At 36.9% G+C, this 20,220-nt stretch overlaps 2 protein-coding genes across 2 annotated transcripts; both read right to left on the reverse strand.

Annotated features, from left to right (window-relative positions):
• Nucleotides 1–960: 960 nt before the first annotated feature.
• LOC137041427 (E-selectin-like) lies at nucleotides 961–4,777 on the reverse strand. Its single transcript, XM_067417695.1, has 14 exons — nucleotides 4,686–4,777; nucleotides 4,542–4,599; nucleotides 4,044–4,430; nucleotides 3,793–3,903; nucleotides 3,513–3,704; nucleotides 3,238–3,429; nucleotides 2,960–3,151; nucleotides 2,679–2,870; nucleotides 2,242–2,418; nucleotides 1,945–2,121; nucleotides 1,723–1,845; nucleotides 1,560–1,581; nucleotides 1,334–1,420; nucleotides 961–1,237 (listed from the first exon to the last, which is right to left on the reverse strand). The coding sequence occupies exons 1-13, from the start codon at nucleotides 4,686–4,688 to the stop codon at nucleotides 1,360–1,362; spliced, it is 1,887 nt and encodes a 628-aa protein (XP_067273796.1). The 5' UTR covers nucleotides 4,689–4,777; the 3' UTR covers nucleotides 961–1,237; nucleotides 1,334–1,359.
• Nucleotides 4,778–9,859: 5,082 nt separating this feature from the next.
• On the reverse strand, nucleotides 9,860–14,961 carry LOC137041426 (E-selectin-like). The gene is made up of 18 exons (XM_067417694.1): nucleotides 14,758–14,961; nucleotides 14,614–14,671; nucleotides 14,136–14,522; nucleotides 13,885–13,995; nucleotides 13,605–13,796; nucleotides 13,324–13,515; nucleotides 13,037–13,228; nucleotides 12,756–12,947; nucleotides 12,466–12,657; nucleotides 12,185–12,376; nucleotides 11,891–12,079; nucleotides 11,610–11,801; nucleotides 11,146–11,322; nucleotides 10,849–11,025; nucleotides 10,627–10,749; nucleotides 10,463–10,484; nucleotides 10,237–10,323; nucleotides 9,860–10,137 (listed from the first exon to the last, which is right to left on the reverse strand). The coding sequence occupies exons 1-17, from the start codon at nucleotides 14,758–14,760 to the stop codon at nucleotides 10,263–10,265; spliced, it is 2,652 nt and encodes an 883-aa protein (XP_067273795.1). The 5' UTR covers nucleotides 14,761–14,961; the 3' UTR covers nucleotides 9,860–10,137; nucleotides 10,237–10,262.
• Nucleotides 14,962–20,220: the final 5,259 nt, after the last annotated feature.

Here is a 20,220-nt window from a genome sequence, read left to right on the forward strand (position 1 = left end):
TGTATTCATACAGGAGCTTTGCGTCTCTGCCATATAAGACATTTCTGCGCTGTGTTTAACACACCTGCCGTGTGTGGAAAACTACTGAGAGGGATTGTTTTGACAATTGTGACTTTTGTTATGTCTTCAGTTCACACCGCCACGCGACAGGCACTGATGACTGTGTTGACTGTGGCTCTTTCTTGCAAGAAATACACCTTTATAAAGATAATTGGCTAATGTTTGTCTCTTATTCAGTAAAGCGACGGAGTTAATTTTTTTTGCCATTACAAGGGTTATGAACTAAAAGGTTTCAGTACAACAAGATGCATTTCTACAACTGAGTGGTCAAGGAAACCACCAACCTGCGAACGTGTGTCACCTTTACATTATGAAATGAAAATGACACATTTGATCAGGCACTTTTTGCAGTGCACTTCACCACTGCTCCTTCCCTACAACTTTACTGACCAGTGCAGACCGGGAACACTTTACAAGAGCTGCAATTTTGGACATGTTCTGACGCAGTTGTCTAGCCATAACAATTTGGCCCTTGTCAAACACTGTAAAATTCTTACGCTTGCCAATTTTTCCTGCATCTAACACATCAACTTTAAGGACATAATGTTCACTTAAATAAATTAAATACATTTTATATTATACATTTAAATAAATAATAAAAAGGACAAAAGCTTTATTACAAAACAGAATTACAATTTTTTTTATTAAAATTAAAGCTAAAAATATACAAATAAAAGCTATACTAAAACAACACTGATCCTGACCCATATTATGTGATTTTAAGGTGATCATTTTAGGAGTAACTCTCCCTTTAAGATTCAAATATACTGCTGATCACACTAATGGAGTGATCGATCATTGAATGTTTATTTATGTTTTGATGTTGACAAATGATAAATGTATGTACTTGTGACACTCATCTGAAAGAGGATAAGGCATTAAAACACCCGAGTCATGATGTCATGATAGTGAAACTTTATTGGTTTACATTACAAATAGTTTAATCAAATCAATACTATTTTGGAACAATACATAGTACAAAAATAATATGTATTATTTCACATAAAAGAGAACATTTAAACTGTGCAGAACAATATGTTCAGTCAAGTAAATAATAAAAGCTTCCATTAGGAAGTAGAAATCACATTCATTTGGGACTGCTGCCTGATAAAATGGTAGCTAATGCCCATCAGACTGAGTAGAATTTGATGTCCAGAGATGCAGTAGTGATAGATTCCTGTGAAAAGGAAGGTTGAATTTGTTTTGAGATCAATTGTTCACTGAAATAAATGAGCCATACTGGCCTGTATGTGCATGAGGAATATATGCTCACCATGTGTAGTTTGATGCTCTCCTGCTCTATATGAGACTGTTAACACTGCTCTTATAAACCTGTGGTGGATCCTCAATATCCAAAGTACTAAAAGTTTAAATAGACAAAAGCAGAGTTAAAGAGGATATAGTCCTATATGGATAAACCAAGTGCAATAAATTGATAAATAACAACAGTAATAATGTAAGAAAAGAAGGACATAATTGACAAATAAGCCATATCTCACCTGTTCAGGTCAAACTTGTTAGCTGGAAAAAAAAGACATAAATTAGCATTTTAGATCATTTTGGGTAGAATATATATATCATATGGAAGATCATATTTGAGTAAATTATATATGAAATACTGGATCTTTGCACATAGCATTAAAAAAAAAAACGCCACCTCACCTTTACTCCTCAGTCTCTTCAGTATCCAGTAGGCTAAGAACAGGCTGGAGCAGCTGATAACACCAGCAACCCCGAGAGTCATTTCAGTCGCTTTGATAAGTGATGCAGAAGGATCAGGCTGAGCTGAAAATACAGATAAAAGGAAATCTGTAAAATGTCTTTCTCACTTCATCACTGAAACTGCATATCTGAATCCCACAACAATCATTGTTTGCTGTTTACCTGGACACACTGCCACTTCCCCTGACCAGGTCCCATTGAGGTCACACGTCATCTCATTACTGATAAGTTCCTGGCCGTCAAGACAGCTGAAGGTGCAGACAGTGCCAAAGGAGGGATCTTCAGATGTGCAGTTCATGTACCCGTTGATTGGCTCAGGAAGTTGTGGGCAGACCACTGCTACAGAGTTGAAAAAGACAAAGTGTGTATGTTAAAATTCACTAGTATAAAATAGTTTTAAAATACAATATATTAAATCAACCTGTAAATCCATAAATGAGACATGAGTTTGTTCATTACCTTCACAGTGAGGTGGTTCCTGACCCAACTCTGCCTCTTCTGTACAGTTGATCTCTGAAGCCCCCTGGAGGAGGAATCCTTCGAAACAACTGAAGCTGCATTTGCTGCCATAACTAAAGCTTGAAGTACAGCTCATCTCTCCATTGACAGGACTGTCAAAGGCTGGGCAGTGAAGAACTGAGTGGGAAGAAGAACATTGATGAACTAACTGAAAAAGCATTTTTAAAAATACATCTGATGTGTAAAACATAAATTCCCCATACAGGTTAATACAATTTTTTTTTATAAAACTAAATAGAAAAATAGAATTAAAACTAAGCGCTATTACAAAACAATTACAAAAGCACAACAAAATTACAAAAATATTTAACTTAAATAAAAAATAAAAATATACAAATAAATGTTACTAGACCAACACTGATCATGACCATTCTTACTTTCACAAGTGGGTTGTGAACCATTCCAGCGTCCCGTTGCTCCACAGAACAGTGTTGAGGAGCTAAAGTCTCTCAGCTTGTATCCTTCTTCACATACAAACTCACAGGTAGATTGGTAGCTGAAGATGCCCATCGAATGATTACACCGCATCTTACCATCCTGTGGGTTGATCAACTCTGGACATTGAAACACTGCAAAAAGAGTCAAAGACATTTCAAAGAAAATTAATTTTAGTTCTGAAGAGCATCTGTAAATGTTTACCAGTGTAAAATAAACTCACGTTCACAGGTTGGTGGTTTGCTTGACCACTCAGTTGTAGAAGTGCATCTTGTTGTATTGGAGCCCTTTAGTTCATAACCCTCCTCACAGGAGTATTCACACTGAGAGCCATAGGAGAAATTTCCATTGGTGTGATAGCACTGGACGGTAGCATGATCTGGTGGGGGGACGTCCTCAGGTTTACATGTTAAAACTGGAAAAAGAAAATATGATCATGATTAAACTCTTTCAAAAAACTCTTTGCAACTAAACATTATGTAAAAACATGACCATTCTTACTTTCACAAGTGGGTTGTGAACCATTCCAGCGTCCCGTTGCTCCACAGAACAGTGTTGAGGAGCTAAAGTCTCTCAGCTTGTATCCTTCTTCACATACAAACTCACAGGTAGATTGGTAGCTGAAGATGCCCATCGGATGATTACACCGCATCTTACCATCCTGTGGTTTGATCAGCTCTGGACATTGAAACACTGCAAAAAGATGTCACAGTGTTTTAAAAGTGCCTGATGAAATGTGTCATTTTCATTCTATAATATAATGTAAGTTGACTCACATTCACAGGTTGGTGGTTTGCTTGACCACTCAGTTGTAGAAGTGCATCTTGTTGTACTGGAACCTTTTAGTTCATAACCCTCCTCACAGGAGTATTCACACTTAGAGCCATAGGAGAAATTTCCATTGGTGTGAGAGCACTGGACGGTAGCATGATCTGCTGGTGTGACTTCATTTGGATTGCATTTTACAACTGAAAAGCAGAAAAAAGGTAACAGTTACATTTCACTTTTCAATATAAACAAAGATATAGGCAGCAGTATCAAGACTATATTACCCACCATGTTCACATCTTTCTCCATGAAAACCTATAAAGCATGAGCATGTGTGGTTGTTTATGGTTTCTACACACTCTCCATGACCACTAAGACAATAGTCATCCTTGCATGAAGCTGAAGGAGAAAAAGTGCATAACTATTAATTGATGGTTGCATTTATGCAACAGATACAGCAGAATGAAATTGAAATTGATTTGAAAATTCATTGGTTAAAAGATTTTATAACACCTTATAAATGCATAAAGGCTACCTACCCACGTAGCAAAGTGCAGTCTTCTTCTTTATGCAGGATTCATCATTCCATTTGCCGTCTTCTTTCCCTCTTTTAATATATATTTCCACACAGTCTTCATTATTCCTTCCGTTGTTGGGCTCATTATCTGCCCAGTTCTTAGCTTCATTGGTAAGTGTCTTGTTAGTTCCCACCCAGGTCCAATTGCCACGAATTTTACGAATGCCAATCCAGTAATATCCATTGATATGTGGAAGAAAGTTGTTGAGGTGAGAAATCTCCTCTTTGTTCTGGATGGCCACCATGTCAGTGTAGTGTTGCCTGCACCAATGTCTGGCATCTTCCCAGGTCATTTTGGAGTCGGAGTGGTGGTATGACCAGCCTTCAGTGCCTCCCCATATGTTTAGCACTGAAGAAATAAGCCATTGCAACTTTGAATAAACTATATTTTTACATACTGTATTTATTTAGTATAGTTTATATAGCCTGGAGTTTATACATTAATGGTTAATTTTCTTACCTGAAAAAATAAGAAGAAAGGAAGCAAAAAAGTGGAAAGGTACTTTGTCACAAACACCCTGCAAAAATAAAAATAAAAAATTACATCAATTAGATGAACATAATATTAATTGTGTATGCATTATGCATACTATACAGTGCTTACCATAATCAGAGATGTACAGATGTGAAAGGGTTCTGTTGATGGTCGTCTCTGTAGGTCTTTATTATTATGATGGCTCTGACTTGAGACTCTAGTCTGTGTTGGGACACTTATATAGGCACTCAGCTATGGATCAGGACTTCCCTTCCCGGATCCACTTGTGACATCAGCCAAAAAAGTGGAATGGAATTTTAGACTCTGGAAATACCCCTCTGTAACACTGATCAAGGAGGAACCGCTTGCATTTTTGGGGGGTGGTGTGGTGGGGTTGTTAGAGGTACTCAGACTAACACCACATTCTTGACGTGTTAGTGTGAGGAAGTGACCTCAGGAAATGTAGAGCTTTCGGGCTGATACGGCCACAGAAGAATGACTGCATTTTTTACTTTCAGAAATCGAATATATAATTTCTTTTTATTATACATTTTCTCCATTTATTCATATGTTTCAAATCAATTAACTGAATATGTAATTAAAAGAACAATTCCAACTTTCACTTTTTGGTGTGAGCAGGGAGACACTTACATTTTCTTTGAATATCCTCAGCTCTGTTTATAAAGGAAAGAGAGAGACAATATGGGTCGAGAGGGGCATGAGTAGGACTTGTCATGTTGCCAGTAATCATTTGACGCCTTTAGAGATTCTTCCATGGAAAATACAATTAATGGTAACTGTTATAATCTACTCAGTAGTATGAATGTCATGTAAATATGAAATATGACATAAGCATGAAGATTTTAGGACATATATATATATATATGAACATATATATATATGATATATATATATATATCATATATATTACCATACTTACCATATATATATATGATATATATATATATGTCCTAAAATCTTCATGCTTATGTCATATTTCATATTTACATGACATTCATACTACTGAGTAGATTATAACAGTTACCATTAATTGTATTTTCCATGGAAGAAACTCTAAAGGCATCAAATGATTACTGGCAACATGATAAGTCCTACTCATGCCCCTCTTGACCCATATTGTCTCTCTCTTTCCTTTATACATATATCTCTTTTCCATATCTGTATATATATATATATATATATATATATATATATATATATATATATATATATATATATATATATATATATATATATATATATATATATATATATATATATATATATATATATATATATATATATATACACACACACACACATACATACGTACATATACACCCTTCTAAAAAAATAGCATATTGTGATAAAAGTTTATTATTTTCCATAATGTAATGATAAAAATTAAACTTTCATATATTTTAGATTCATTGCACACCAACTGAAATATTTCAGGTCTTTTATTGTTTTAATACTGATGATTTTGGCATACAGCTCATGAAAACCCAAAATTCCTATCTCAAAAAATTAGCATATCATGAAAAGGTTCTCTAAACAAACTATTAACCTAATCATCTGAATCAACTAATTAACTCTAAACACCTGCAAAAGATTCCTGAGGCTTTTAAAAACTCCCAGCCTGGTTCATTACTCAAAACCGCAATCATGGGAAAGACTGCCGACCCGACCCTGTCCAGAAGGCCATCATTGACACCCTCAAGCGAGATGGTAAGACACAGAAATAAATTTCTGAACAAATAGGCTGTTCCCAGAGTGCTGTATCAAGGCACCTCAGTGGGAAGGAAAAAGTGTGGCAAAAAAACGCTGCACAACGAGAAGAGGTGACCGGACCCTGAGGAAGATTGTGGAGAAGGACCGATTCCAGACCTTGGGGGACCTGCGGAAGCAGTGGACTGAGTCTGGAGTAGAAACATCCAGAGCCACCATGCACAGGCGTGTGCAGGAAATGGGCTACAGGTGCCGCATTCCCCAGGTCAAGCCACTTTTGGGCTACAGAGAATCAGCACTGGACTGTTGCTCAGTGGTCCAAAGTACTTTTTTCGGATGAAAGCAAATGTTGCATGTCATCCAGAAATTAAGGTGCCAGAGTCTGGAGGAAGACTGGGGAGAAGGAAATGCCAAAATGCCTGAAGTCCAATGTCAAGTACCCACAGTCAGTGATGGTCTGGAGTGCCATGTCAGCTGCTGGTGTTGGTCCGCTGTGTTTTATCAAGGGCAGGGTCAATGCAGCTAGCTATCAGGAGATTTTGGAGCACTTCATGCTTCCATCTGCTGAAAAGCTTTATGGAGATAAAGATTTCATATTTCAGCACGACCTTTCACCTGCTCACAGTGCCAAAACCACTGGTAAATGGTTTACTGACCATGGTATTACTGTGCTCAATTGGCCTGCCAACTCTCCTGACCTGAACCCCATAGAAAATCTGTGGGATATTGTAAAGAGAAAGTTGAGAGACACAAAAGCCAACAGTCTGGATGAGCTTAAGGCCGCTTTCGAAGCATCCTGGGCCTCCATAACACCTCAGCATTGCCACAGGCTGATTGCCTCCATGCCACGCCGCATTGAAGCAGTCATTTCTGCAAAAGGATTCCCGACCAAGTATTGAGTGCATAACTGAACATAATTATTTGAAGGTTGACTTTTTTTGTATTAAAAACACTTTTCTTTTATTGGTCGGATGAAATATGCTAATTTTTTGAGATAGGAATTTTGGGTTTTCATGAGCTGTATGCCAAAATCATCAGTATTAAAACAATAAAAGACCTGAAATATTTCAGTTGGTGTGCAATGAATCTAAAATATATGAAAGTTTAATTTTTATCATTACATTATGGAAAATAATGAACTTTATCACAATATGCTATCTTTTTGAGAAGTACCTGTATATATATATAACAATTAAATTCATAATCAAAGACTTAATCAATATTTACCTTCCTACATTTTATAATGATTCTTTCCAGTTATGATTTTCCCTAAGAGAACCACTGACTTTCTTGTTTTCTAAAGTTTGTATTTGGTCTCTGAGGAGTGACTGAAGGTATGGCCTAGAGATGAGTGATGTGTCACTAAACATATTGAGAGCAACATGGTGTCCTGTGTTTAGATTTTGGAGGTATCACACACCCCTAACATGTCAGGAGTGCAGAAACAGTGTTTGCTCACTTAGCACGGCTTCCAGATATAAAATATGGATTTGTCTTTAAATTAATTTATTATATTTTATTAATTTTATATTTCCTTTTACTGAAACACTAGAGTCAAGATGAATATTGCCTGTACTATTGTCTGTACCTCTCACTGAGAGAAAGCACGTTATTAGTATGTTTTGGGGAACACTCTAGTTACAACTGGAGTTTAATCAGCTCCAACCTTGGAGAGACTGTGTATCTGTGTTGGTGCACATTATTCTGTTTTACAGATTAGTGTTGATGAGGTTGTTACGAGACAGATACACAGATAGCAGATGATGGTAATAAGACTGTTTAATGAATGCCAGTGAGCGGTGAATCAGGTGAGCAGTGAAGTAGCAGAATGGCAGGGTAATGCAGATAACCAAACAGATAATAATCAATATCTCTGCAGAAGAACCAGGAGAGCAGAACGCTGGAGCCAAGGAGACAATGGAGACAGAGACAGAGACAAGGGAACACACTGGAGAGCAGAATTGTAGGTAGGTAGATCGGGAGAGTTCTTGTGGTGAGTATACTGACAAGACCAGACAGTAACTAAGGCCCCATTTACACTGCATGGTCCAGGTGACCCAATTCCGATTTTTTCCTCTCATGTGGCACAGATCGAATATGACATGTGAACGTGTAAGCAGGAAAAAAACGCATGAATTCCGATATCCTCAGATCGGATTCAGGCCTCACTCATATGTGGTAATAAATCCAATATGATTCGATATGCATTTGCGTCTGCCATGTAACCGGTCAAATCGGTCAAATAATGTTCCCCAGTAAATGCGAGTCGTACGTCATTGAAAAAAGGACGGAGGCGAATGACGTCAACTCAGGTGGACACAAACTGCGATCAAGGGCCAGTGTTGCCAAGTCCGTGGTTTTCATGCAATTGTGCATCGGAATTGTTGCTCTCTGCCTGGTTGCCAACATTCTTACAAATCATAGACTGTAAAATAATATGGGCGTAGTGTCCGTGATGTCACCCATAGGATTCTGTTAAGCCGTTCTGAAGCTATAGTTGTAATTGTCCCTTTCTTCAGTTTAAGACGCTGAGCGAAGCTTGCTTGAAATGGGCCAATGAACGATTTTGAATTAAATTGTTGTGGTATCCGATTATAATAAACACCAACCATGACTGTTGACATTTTTTTATCTGTGGGAAGGGTATGAAAAGTCATCACGTCGTCTGCAAAGCCTGGAACATGACATTTGTGTCCATGAGAGCTGCCGTTTTCGCTATCCTCAAGTGTCGCTTGTTTACCTGCAGTCCTGAAGATTCGGCTCTGTCAGTTCCGTCTGACAATGAACATGTTTGGATATATGCAAATGTTGGGGGCGTACATATTAATGATCCCCAGCTATTACGTCACAGGTGGCATTATTTTGAGAATCACTTATTTTTCTGGTGTTTTTCATGCACAATATTTACATAAGAAGTAGGAGGCAATGGTGTTTGAGACTCACAGTATGTGATGTCCATGTACTGAACTCTTATTATTTCACTATGGCAAGGTTAATTTAATTTTTCATTCTAGGGCACCTTTAAGGACATAATGTTCACTTTCTGCACAATATAGCCCACCCACTAACGTGTCGTGATGAAGAGATAATCAATGTTATTCACTTCACCTATCAATGGTCATAATGTTATGCCTGATCGGTATACATCTGATGTGTAAAGCACAACATAAATTTCATTCATGTTTACAGGTTAATACATTAAAATTATATAGAAAAAAAATATTTAAACAAATATAATTTTGTAAAATTAAAACTAAGCAGTAATATTTATAAAATACAAAATAAAAAAGCACATAACAGAATTACAAAAAAAAAAAAAATTAAATGAAAGCTTAAAATATAAAAATAAAAGCTATACTAAAACAACACTGATCCTGACCCATATTATGTGATTTTAAGGTGATAATTTTAGGAGTAACTCTCCCTTTAAGATTCAAATATACTGCTGATCACACTAATGGAGTGATCGATCATTGAATGTTTATTTATGCTTTGATGTTGACAAATGATAAATGTATGTACTTGTGACACTCATCTGAAAGAGGATAAGGCATTAAAACACCCGAGTCATGATGTCATGAAAGTCAAACTTTATTGGTTTACATTCCAAATAGTTTAATCAAATCAATACTATTTTGGAACAATAAATAGTACAAAAATAATATATATTATTTAACATAAAAAGAGAACATTTAAACTGTGCAGAACAATATGTTCAGTCAAGTAAATAATAAAAGCTTCCATTAGGAAGTAGAAATCACATTCATTTGGGACTGCTGCCTGATAAAATGGTAGCTAATGCCCATCAGACTGAGTAGAATTTGATGTCCAGAGATGCAGTAGTGATAGATTCCTGTGAAAAGGAAGGTTGAATTAGTTTTGAAATCAATTGTTCACTGAAATAAATGAGCCATACTGGCCTGTATTATGTGCATGAGGAATATATGCTCACCATGTGTAGTTTGATGCTCTCCTGCTCTATATGAGACTGTTAACACTGCTCTTATAAACCTGTGGTGGATCTTCAATATCCAAAGTACTAAAAATGTAAATAGACAAAAGCAGAGTTAAAGAGGATGTAGTCCTATATGGATAAATCAAGTGCAATAAATTGATAAATAACAACAGTAATAATGTAAGAAAAGAAGGACATAATTGAAAAATAAGCCATATCTCACCTGTTCAGGTCAAACTTGTTAGCTGAAAACAAAAAGACATAAATTAGCATTTTAGATCATTTTGTGTAGAATATATATATCATATGGAAGATCATATCTGAGTAAATTATATATGAAATACTGGATCTTTGCACATAGCATTAAAAAAAAAAACGCCACCTCACCTTTACTCCTCAGTCTCTTCAGTATCCAGTAGGCTAAGAACAGGCTGGAGCAGCTGATAACACCAGCAACCCCGAGAGTCATTTCAGTCGCTTTGATAAGTGATGCAGAAGGATCAGGCTGAGCTGAAAATACAGATAAAAGGAAATCTATAGAATGTCTTTCTCACTTCATCACTGAAACTGCATATCTGAATCCCACAACAATCATTGTTTGCTGTTTACCTGGACACACTGCCACTTCCCCTGACCAGGTCCCATTGAGGTCACACGTCATCTCATTACTGATAAGTTCCTGGCCGTCAAGACAGCTGAAGGTGCAGACGGTGCCAAAGGAGGGATCTTCAGATGTGCAGTTCATGTACCCGTTGATTGGCTCAGGAAGTTGTGGGCAGACCACTGCTACAGAGTTGAAAAAGACAAAGTGTGTATGTTAAAATTCACTAGTATAAACTAGTTTTAAAATACAATATATTAAATCAACCTGTAAATCCATAAATGAAACATGAGTTTGTTCATTACCTTCACAGTGAGGTGGTTCCTGACCCCACTCTGCCTCTTCTGTACAGTTGATCTCTGAAGCCCCCTGGAGGAGGAATCCTTCGAAACAACTGAAGCTGCATTTGCTGCCATAACTAAAGCTTGAAGTACAGCTCATCTCTCCATTGACAGGACTGTCAAAGGCTGGGCAGTGAAGAACTGAGTGGGAAGAAGAACATTGATGAACAGATTTCTAAAAATAATTTGTAAAAATACATCTGATGTGTAAAACAACATAAATTCCACTCATGTTTACAGGTTAATAAATAAAAATTATACAGAAAAATGTAATTAAAACTAAATAGAAATGTTTCATCTAAAACTATGCATTAATATTAAAACAGTTACAAAAGCACAACAAAATTACAAAAAATTAAACTAAAATAAAAAGTAAAAATATAAAAACAAAAAGCTACTTAAACAACACTGATCATGACCATTCTTACTTTCACAAGTGGGTTGTGAACCATTCCAGCGTCCCGTTGCTCCACAGAACAGTGTTGAGGAGCTGAAGTCTCTCAGCTTGTATCCTTCTTCACATACAAACTCACAGGTAGATTGGTAGCTGAAGATGCCCATCGAATGATTACACCGCATCTCACCATCCTGTGGTTTGATCAGCTCTGGACACTGAAACACTGCAAAAAGATTCAAAGACATTTCAAAGAAAATTAATTTTAGTTCTGAAGAACATCTGTAAATGTTTACCAGTGTAAAATAAACTCACGTTCACAGGTTGGTGGTTTGCTTGACCACTCAGTTGTAGAAGTGCATCTTGTTGTCCTGGAACCTTTTAGTTCATAACCCTCCTCACAGGAGTATTCACACTGAGAGCCATAGGAGAAGTCAGGATCATCAGAGCACTGGACGCTAGCATGATTTGGTGGGGTGACGTCCTCAGGTTTACATGTTAAAACTGAAACAAAGAAAATATCATCATGATTAAACTCATGTGCTTAGTTTCAAAGAACTAAGAATAAACCTGCAACTAAACATTATCTAAAAACATGACCATTCTTACTTTCACAAGTGGGTTGTGAACCATTCCAGCGTCCCGTTGCTCCACAGAACAGTGTTGAGGAGCTGAAGTCTCTCAGCTTGTATCCTTCTTCACATACAAACTCACAGGTAGATTGGTAGCTGAAGATGCCCATCGAATGATTACACCGCATCTCACCATCCTGTGGTTTGATCAGCTCTGGACATTGAAACACTGCAAAAAGATTCAAAGACATTTCAAAGAAAATTAATTTTAGTTCTGAAGAACATCTGTAAATGTTTACCAGTGTAAAATAAACTTACGTTCACAGGTTGGTGGTTTGCTTGACCACTCAGTTGTAGAAGTACATCTTGTTGTATTGGAGCCCTTTAGTTCATAACCCTCCTCACAGGAGTATTCACACTGAGAGCCATAGGAGAAATTTCCATTGGTGTGATAGCACTGGACGGTAGCATGATCTGTCGAGGTGACATCCTTCGGTTTGCATTTAACAACTGGAAAACATGACCATGATTAAATTCATGTGCCTAGTTTCTAAGACCTAAGAACAAACCTATAACTAAACATTATGTAAAAACATGACCATTCTTACTTTCACAAGTGGGTTGTGAACCATTCCAGCGTCCCGTTGCTCCACAGAACAGTGTTGAGGAGCTGAAGTCTCTCAGCTTGTATCCTTCTTCACATACAAACTCACAGGTAGATTGGTAGCTGAAGATGCCCATCGGATGATTACACCGCATCTTACCATCCTGTGGGTTGATCAACTCTGGACATTGAACACCTGGAAAAAGATTCAAAGACATTTCAAAGAAAATTAATTTTAGTTCTGAAGAGCATCTGTAAATGTTCACCAGTGTAAAATAAACTTACGTTCACAGGTTGGTGGTTTGCTTGACCACTCAGTTGTAGAAGTGCATCTTGTTGTATTGGAGCCCTTTAGTTCATAACCCTCCTCACAGGAGTATTCACACTGAGAGCCATAGGAGAAATTTCCATTGGTGTGATAGCACTGGACGGTAGCATGATCTGGTGGGGTGACGTCCTCAGGTTTACATGTTAAAACTGGAAAAAAGAAAATATGATCATGATTAAACTCTTTCAAAAAACTAAGAACAAACCTATAACTAAACATTATGTAAAAACATGACCATTCTTACTTTCACAAGTGGGTTGTGAACCATTCCAGCGTCCTGTTGCTCCACAGAACAGTGTTGAGGAGCTGAAGTCTCTCAGCTTGTATCCTTCTTCACATACAAACTCACAGGTAGATTGGTAGCTGAAGATGCCCATCGAATGATTACACCGCATCTCACCATCCTGTGGTTTGATCAGCTCTGGACACTGAAACCCTGCAAAAAGATTCAAAGACATTTCAAAGAAAATTAATTTGAGTTCTGAAGAGCATCTGTAAATGTTCCCCAGTGTAAATTAAACTCACGTTCACAGGTTGGTGGTTTGCTTGACCACTCAGTTGTAGAAGTGCATCTTGTTGTACTGGAACCTTTTAGTTCATAACCCTCCTCACAGGAGTATTCACACTGAGAGCCATAGGAGAAATTTCCATTGGTGTGAGAGCACTGGACGGTAGCATGATCTGCTGGTGTGACTTCATTTGGATTGCATTTTACAACTGAAAAGCAGAAAAAAAGGTAAGTTACATTTCACTTTTCAATATGAACAAAGATATAGGCTGCAGTATCAAGACTATTATTACCCACCATGTTCACATCTTTCTCCATGAAAACCTATAAAGCATGAACATGTGTGGTTGTTTATGGTTTCTACACACTCTCCATGACCACTAAGACAATAGTCATCCTTGCATGAAGCTGAAGGAGAAAAAGTGCATAACTATTAATTGATGGTTGCATTTATACAACAGATACAGCAGAATGAAATTGAAATTAATTTGAAAATGCATTGGTTAAAAGATTTTATAACACCGTATAAATGCATAAAGGCTACCTACCCACGTAGCAAAGTGCAGTCTTCTTCTTTATGCAGGATTCATCATTCCATTTGCCGTCTTCTTTCCCTCTTTTAATATATATTTCCACACAGTCTTCATTATTCCTTCCGTTGTTGGGCTCATTATCTGCCCAGTTCTTAGCTTCATTGGTAAGTGTCTTGTTAGTTCCCACCCAGGTCCATTTGCCACGAATTTTACGAATGCCAATCCAGTAATATCCATTGATATGTGGAAGAAAGTTGTTGAGGTGAGAAATCTCCTCTTTGTTCTGGATGGCCACCATGTCAGTGTAGTGTTGCCTGCACCAATGTCTGGCATCTTCCCAGGTCATTTTGGAATCGGAGTGGTGGTATGACCAGCCTTCAGTGCCTCCCCATATGTTTAGCACTGAAAAAATAAGCCATTCCAAATTTGAATAAACTATATTTTTACATACTGTATTTACTCAGTACAGTTCACTAATGGTCTACTTTCTTACCTGAAGAAATAAGAACAAGGGAAGCAAAAAAGTGCAAAGGTACTTTGTCACAAACATCCTACAAAAATAAAAATAAAAAATTACATCAATTAGATGAACATAATATTAATTGTGTATGCATTATGCATACTATACAGTGCTTACCATAATCAGAGATGTACAGATGTGAAAGGGTTCTGTTGATGGTCGTCTCTGTAGGTCTTTATTATTATGATGGCTCTGACTTGAGACTCTAGTCTGTGTTGGGACACTTATATAGGCACTCAGCTATGGATCAGGACTTCCCTTCCCAGATCCTCTGTGACATCAGCCAATTGAAGCAGTGGAATTTTAAACTCTGGAAATACCCCTCTCTAACACTGATCAAGGAGGAACTGCTTTCACTTTTTGTGTGTTTGTGCGTGTGTGTGTGTGTGTGTGTGTGTGTGTGTGTGTGTGTGTGTGTGTGTGTGTGTGTGTGTGTGTGAGTGTGAGGAATTGACTGCATATTTTTATATTCAGAAATGGAATATATACTTTCTTTTTATAACAATTTTTCTCCATTTGTCCATTTGTTTCAAATCAATCAACTGAATATAATAAAAATAACAATTCCAACTTTCACTTTTTGGTGTGAGCAGGGAAACACTTATTTTCTTTGAATATCCTCAGCTCTGTTTATAAAGGAAAGAGAGAGACAATATGGGTCGAGAGGGGCATGAGTAGGACTTGTCATGTTGCCAGTAATCATTTGACGCCTTTAGAGTTTCTTCCATGGAAATACAATTAATGGTAACTGTTATAATCTACTCAGTAGTATGAATGTTACGTAAATATCAATCAATCAATCAACTTTATTTATATAGCGCTTTTACAGTGACGATTGTTTCAAAGCAGCTTCACAGTGTTAAACATGACAATATTGCAACAAAATTTGATGTGGCTGATTTGGATAGTTTATTAAATATGACCTAATTTATACATTTTATTTGTATATTTAAATATAACATAAGCATGAAGATTTTAGGACAATGAATTAAGACTATATATTGATATTATGAATCGAACTTCTGAAAAACAAAGAGATTCAGTACCTCCATACAAATATTTACATTAAAATATTTTTCTGTGTGAGACAAATTTGTTGAAATAAATCCTAGGGCTGTTTAAAACATTTGCTGTGTTTGAAAGCTGTTATTGTACTTAAGCTCCCCAGAGGTTTCTCGTTATGAAGTTTGAGTTTTTGGAGCTTGATTTCTGTGAGACCTTGACCCTTCTCGGATGCCACTCATTTCAGTGTGTTTGCACATGCTGTACCAGCTTCCGTTATTAATAGCTAAAAAAGACTAGTGGGCAAAGAACAGAAAGGCAAATAATCATTGCGTGTCAAAATAATATGTGCTAACTTTTTAATATCTTATAATATTAATGTTCATAAAAACATCCATTTGAAAATAAATCTAATATAAACACACTCAAATTGAGGATGATTGTTTGTAATGTTTTTATTATTTTAATTATTTTCATTAATGTGTGGATTGGTCACACACAGGAATGAAGAAGGAATTTATTCAAATGTATTTCTTTAACTATAGCACTATTGGACCGGTGTAAATAACAGTGTCTTTGTTTTCCATACTATGCTTAATTTGACAATTAAAGCCTGACAGGAAACATGGTACACACACACACACACACACACACATTACGTTAATATCAAACAATTGTTTTAAACACTTATTTTAGATCTGATATGACGTCGAAGCAGAGGGACATGCAGCAATGTAGCCTAAACATTATAAAACATTTTCAAATAACAAATACTTAAATGGTCAATGATTGTGAACATTTAAGTTTTAGAAGTATAAGAATGAATGGTGATCATTATATAGTCTGAAAATCTGGGACGAGGTTTAAACAATCAGGCTACATACAAAAAGTAGGCTGAGTGGATGAATAAAAAAGTAAATAAAGAGGATTTAGCCTACTTTAATTAATCTTTAATTTTATATTAACCTATTTTCTTTATTGAAATGTCAGTTATACTTGCCTCTAGATGAATCATATTTGAACAGGTTCAATGCAAAAAGCACAGTAAAGCCTAGGCTATTTTGGTGACTTTCTCATTGCATAGTGTCCGTTGCCTGGGAAAGTCCGCAGATCAGAAAGGAAGGGTTGGTGAAAGTGAGATAACGGACACAATGTTACACTAACGCAGAGGTGTCAAAAGTACTCTCATTCATTACTTGTGTGGAAGTATAGATACTAGGGTTTAAAAATACGTCTGTAGCAGTTGAAGTATCAACTCAAGCTTTTTACTTAAGTAAAAGTGTAAAAGTACTGGTTTTAAAAGTACTTAAAGTATAAAAGTAAAAGTAATGTATGGAAAAAAATGCCAATAAAGACAAAAGTTTAGGCCACACCACAGGGGCCTATAGTGCACTATCCCACCTCCTCAAAAAACATTTTTCTAAAGGCCACAATGACTATAATGTTATATTAAAATGTTAATGTTGACAAATTTGGGATGCACTAGACTACTGTTTCAGCCGCATATATACCCATTGAAAATTTTTGCATTTTAGTACAATGGAAATATACCATATGTGTGCTGCTGTGCATTAACATGTGTTTCCTGAAGCGGAAGATATGATAACTAGTTGCCTATATAAGTAATGTTATCAGTAACCTTTATTGGAATGTAAATGTAGGCTACATGTGTGATCAGTGTTGCCAGATTGGGTCGACGATGTAGAGCCCTACGGGCCCTGACTTTTTTACACCCCTAACCTCATACCCACTGTTGGCCGCTGCTTGGTTGTCACTTTAAAAAAAATAAATAAAAAAAAAACATTTTTCTAAATTAACTTAATAAAGAAACTTAACGAAATATAACTACTTAGACATTACAAACAAAGCTGAACTATTTGAATGACTGCAGGAGTGTGTCATAAGGAGGATGACACCCCCCCCCCAAAAAAAAAAAAAAAAAACACGGCCAAAACTTTAACTGCCAAAATAATGTGATATTATTTTATTGAATAAGCCACTTTAAGTGCAAACAGTGCCCAATATAAGATTTCAGAAAAAGCACACAATTAACAGGCATTTCACACATTAATAACACACCACTGCCAAAATGGATAATAACACGTTGATAACACATTGACACTGTACAATATTCCGCAGACAAAAAAATAACAACAATGCGCTTAGCTTTGCTCTGAAAAAACTACAGCACCCTTGTGAAGTCCATAGAACACGCACTTAACCCAGTCAAAACTGATTCATAATTCAAACCACTTTCAGTAGCTGTTGGGGTTGCTAGTTGGAGATGTCCCGAGTGTGTATATTATGATGGACAGGAATCATGATTATATTTAAATATATTTAAAGAGTCTTTGAGTCACAGGTGTAATCCACGTTTGAGAGTTGGTTCACTCTCTCACTCCTTACCGTAGAAACGGCTTGTAAAAAGGTCCTTCTCAAAAAATTAGCATATGTGATAAAAGTTCATTATTTTCCATAATGTAATGATAAAAATTAAACTTTCATATATTTTAGATTCATTGCACACCAACTGAAATATTTCAGGTCTTTTATTGTCTTAATACTGAGGATTTTGGCATACAGCTCATGAAAACCCAAAATTCCTATCTCAAAAAATTAGAATATCATGAAAAGGTTCTCTAAACGAGCTATTAACCTAATCATCTGAATCAACTAATTAACTCTAAACACCTGCAAAAGATTCCTGAGGCTTTTAAAAACTCCCAGCCTGGTTCATTACTCAAAACCGCAATCATGGGTAAGACTGCCGACCCGACCCTGTCCAGAAGGCCATCATTGACACCCTCAAGCGAGAGGGTAAGACACAGAAAGAAATTTCTGAACAAATAGGCTGTTCCCAGAGTGCCATATCAAGGCACCTCAGCGGGAAGTCTGTGGGAAGGAAAAAGTGTGGCAAAAAACGCTGCACAACGAGAAGAGGTGACCGGACCCTGAGGAAGATTGTGGAGAAGGACCGATTCCAGACCTTGGGGGACCTGCGGAAGCAGTGGACTGAGTCTGGAGTAGAAACATCCAGAGCTACCGTGCACAGGCGTGTGCAGGAAACGGGCTACAGGTGCCGCATTCCCTAGGTCAAGCCACTTTTGGGCTACAGAGAAGCAGCACTGGACTGTTGCTCAGTGGTCCAAAGTACTTTTTTCGGATGAAAGCTAGTTTTGCATTTCATTTGGAAATCAAGGTGCCAGAGTCTGTAGGAAGACTGGGGAGAAGGAAATGCCAAAATGCCTGAAGTCCAGTGTCAAGTACCCACAGTCAGTGATGGTCTGGAGTGCCATGTCAGCTGCTGGTGTTGGTCCACTGTGTTTTATCAAAGGCACGGTCAATGCAGCTAGCTATCAGGAGATTTTGGAGCGCTTCATGCTTCCATCTGCTGAAAAGCTTTATGGAGATGAAGATTTCGTTTTTCAGCTCGACCTGCCAAAACCACTGGTAAATGGTTTACTGACCATGGTATTACTGTGCTCAATTAGCCTGCCAACTCTCCTGACCTGAACCCCATAGAGAATCTGTGAGATATTGTGAAGAGAAAGTTGAGAGACGCAAAAGCGTCTCTCAACTCTCGAAGCATCCTGGGCCTCCATAACACCTCAGCAGTGCCACAGGCTGATTGCCTCCATGCCACGCCGCATTGAAGCAGTCATTTCTGCAAAAGGATTCCCGACCAAGTATTGAGTCCATAACTGAACATAATTATTTGAAGGTTGCCTTTTTTGTATTAAAAACACTTTTCTTTTATTGGTCGGATGAAATATGCCAATTTTTTGAGATAGGAATTTTGGGTTTTCATGAGCTGTATGCCAAAATCATCAGTATTAAAACAATAAAAGACCTGAAATATTTCAGTTGGTGTGCAATGAATCTAAAATATATGAAAGTTAATTTTTTATCATTTTATCATTAAGGAAAATAATGAACTTTTATAACAATATGCAATTTTTTTGAGAAGGACGTACATATGTAGGCTACCTGTATCAGATTTTGATTGTGTTTGGATGAAAAGTGTAAACATATGTTTACACTTCTAATCCAACCACTATCAAATTCTGATGACGCAAATTATCTGCATAGTTTTTTTTTTTAACAAGATGACATGAAAGAGTTGAACTGAAATAACGAGGCTTTTTTTTTTTTAAAGGAGAAGAAAGTACAGATAACTGCGTGAAAATGTAAGGAGTAGAAATAAAAAGTAGTATTTGTAACTTACCTCGTTACTTGACACCTCTGCACTGACGACCAACTCTCTCTCTCTCTCTCTCTCTCTCTCTCTCTCTCTCTCTCTCTCTCTCTCTCTCTCTCTCTCTCCCCCCCCAAAAAAAACAAAACAAAACAAAAAAACATCCCCAAACCCCCCTGCCCCCACAGTCACAAATGTATAGGCTAACTGTCTGAATTTATTTGTCTATTAATATTTGTCTAATTACTCAATCCAGTATGATTTCTGCTTCTTACAAACTGTTTAACCATATTTCTACAAAGATTTTCTATATAGTCTGATTTCTATTTTAACATTTCTTTCGTCGTGTTATTTTTGTTATGTACTTCCGGTGTGTAGTTGGT

Source organism: Pseudorasbora parva, chromosome 15, assembly GCF_024679245.1.
Source record: "Pseudorasbora parva isolate DD20220531a chromosome 15, ASM2467924v1, whole genome shotgun sequence".
Classification (NCBI taxonomy): Eukaryota; Metazoa; Chordata; class Actinopteri; order Cypriniformes; family Gobionidae; genus Pseudorasbora; species Pseudorasbora parva.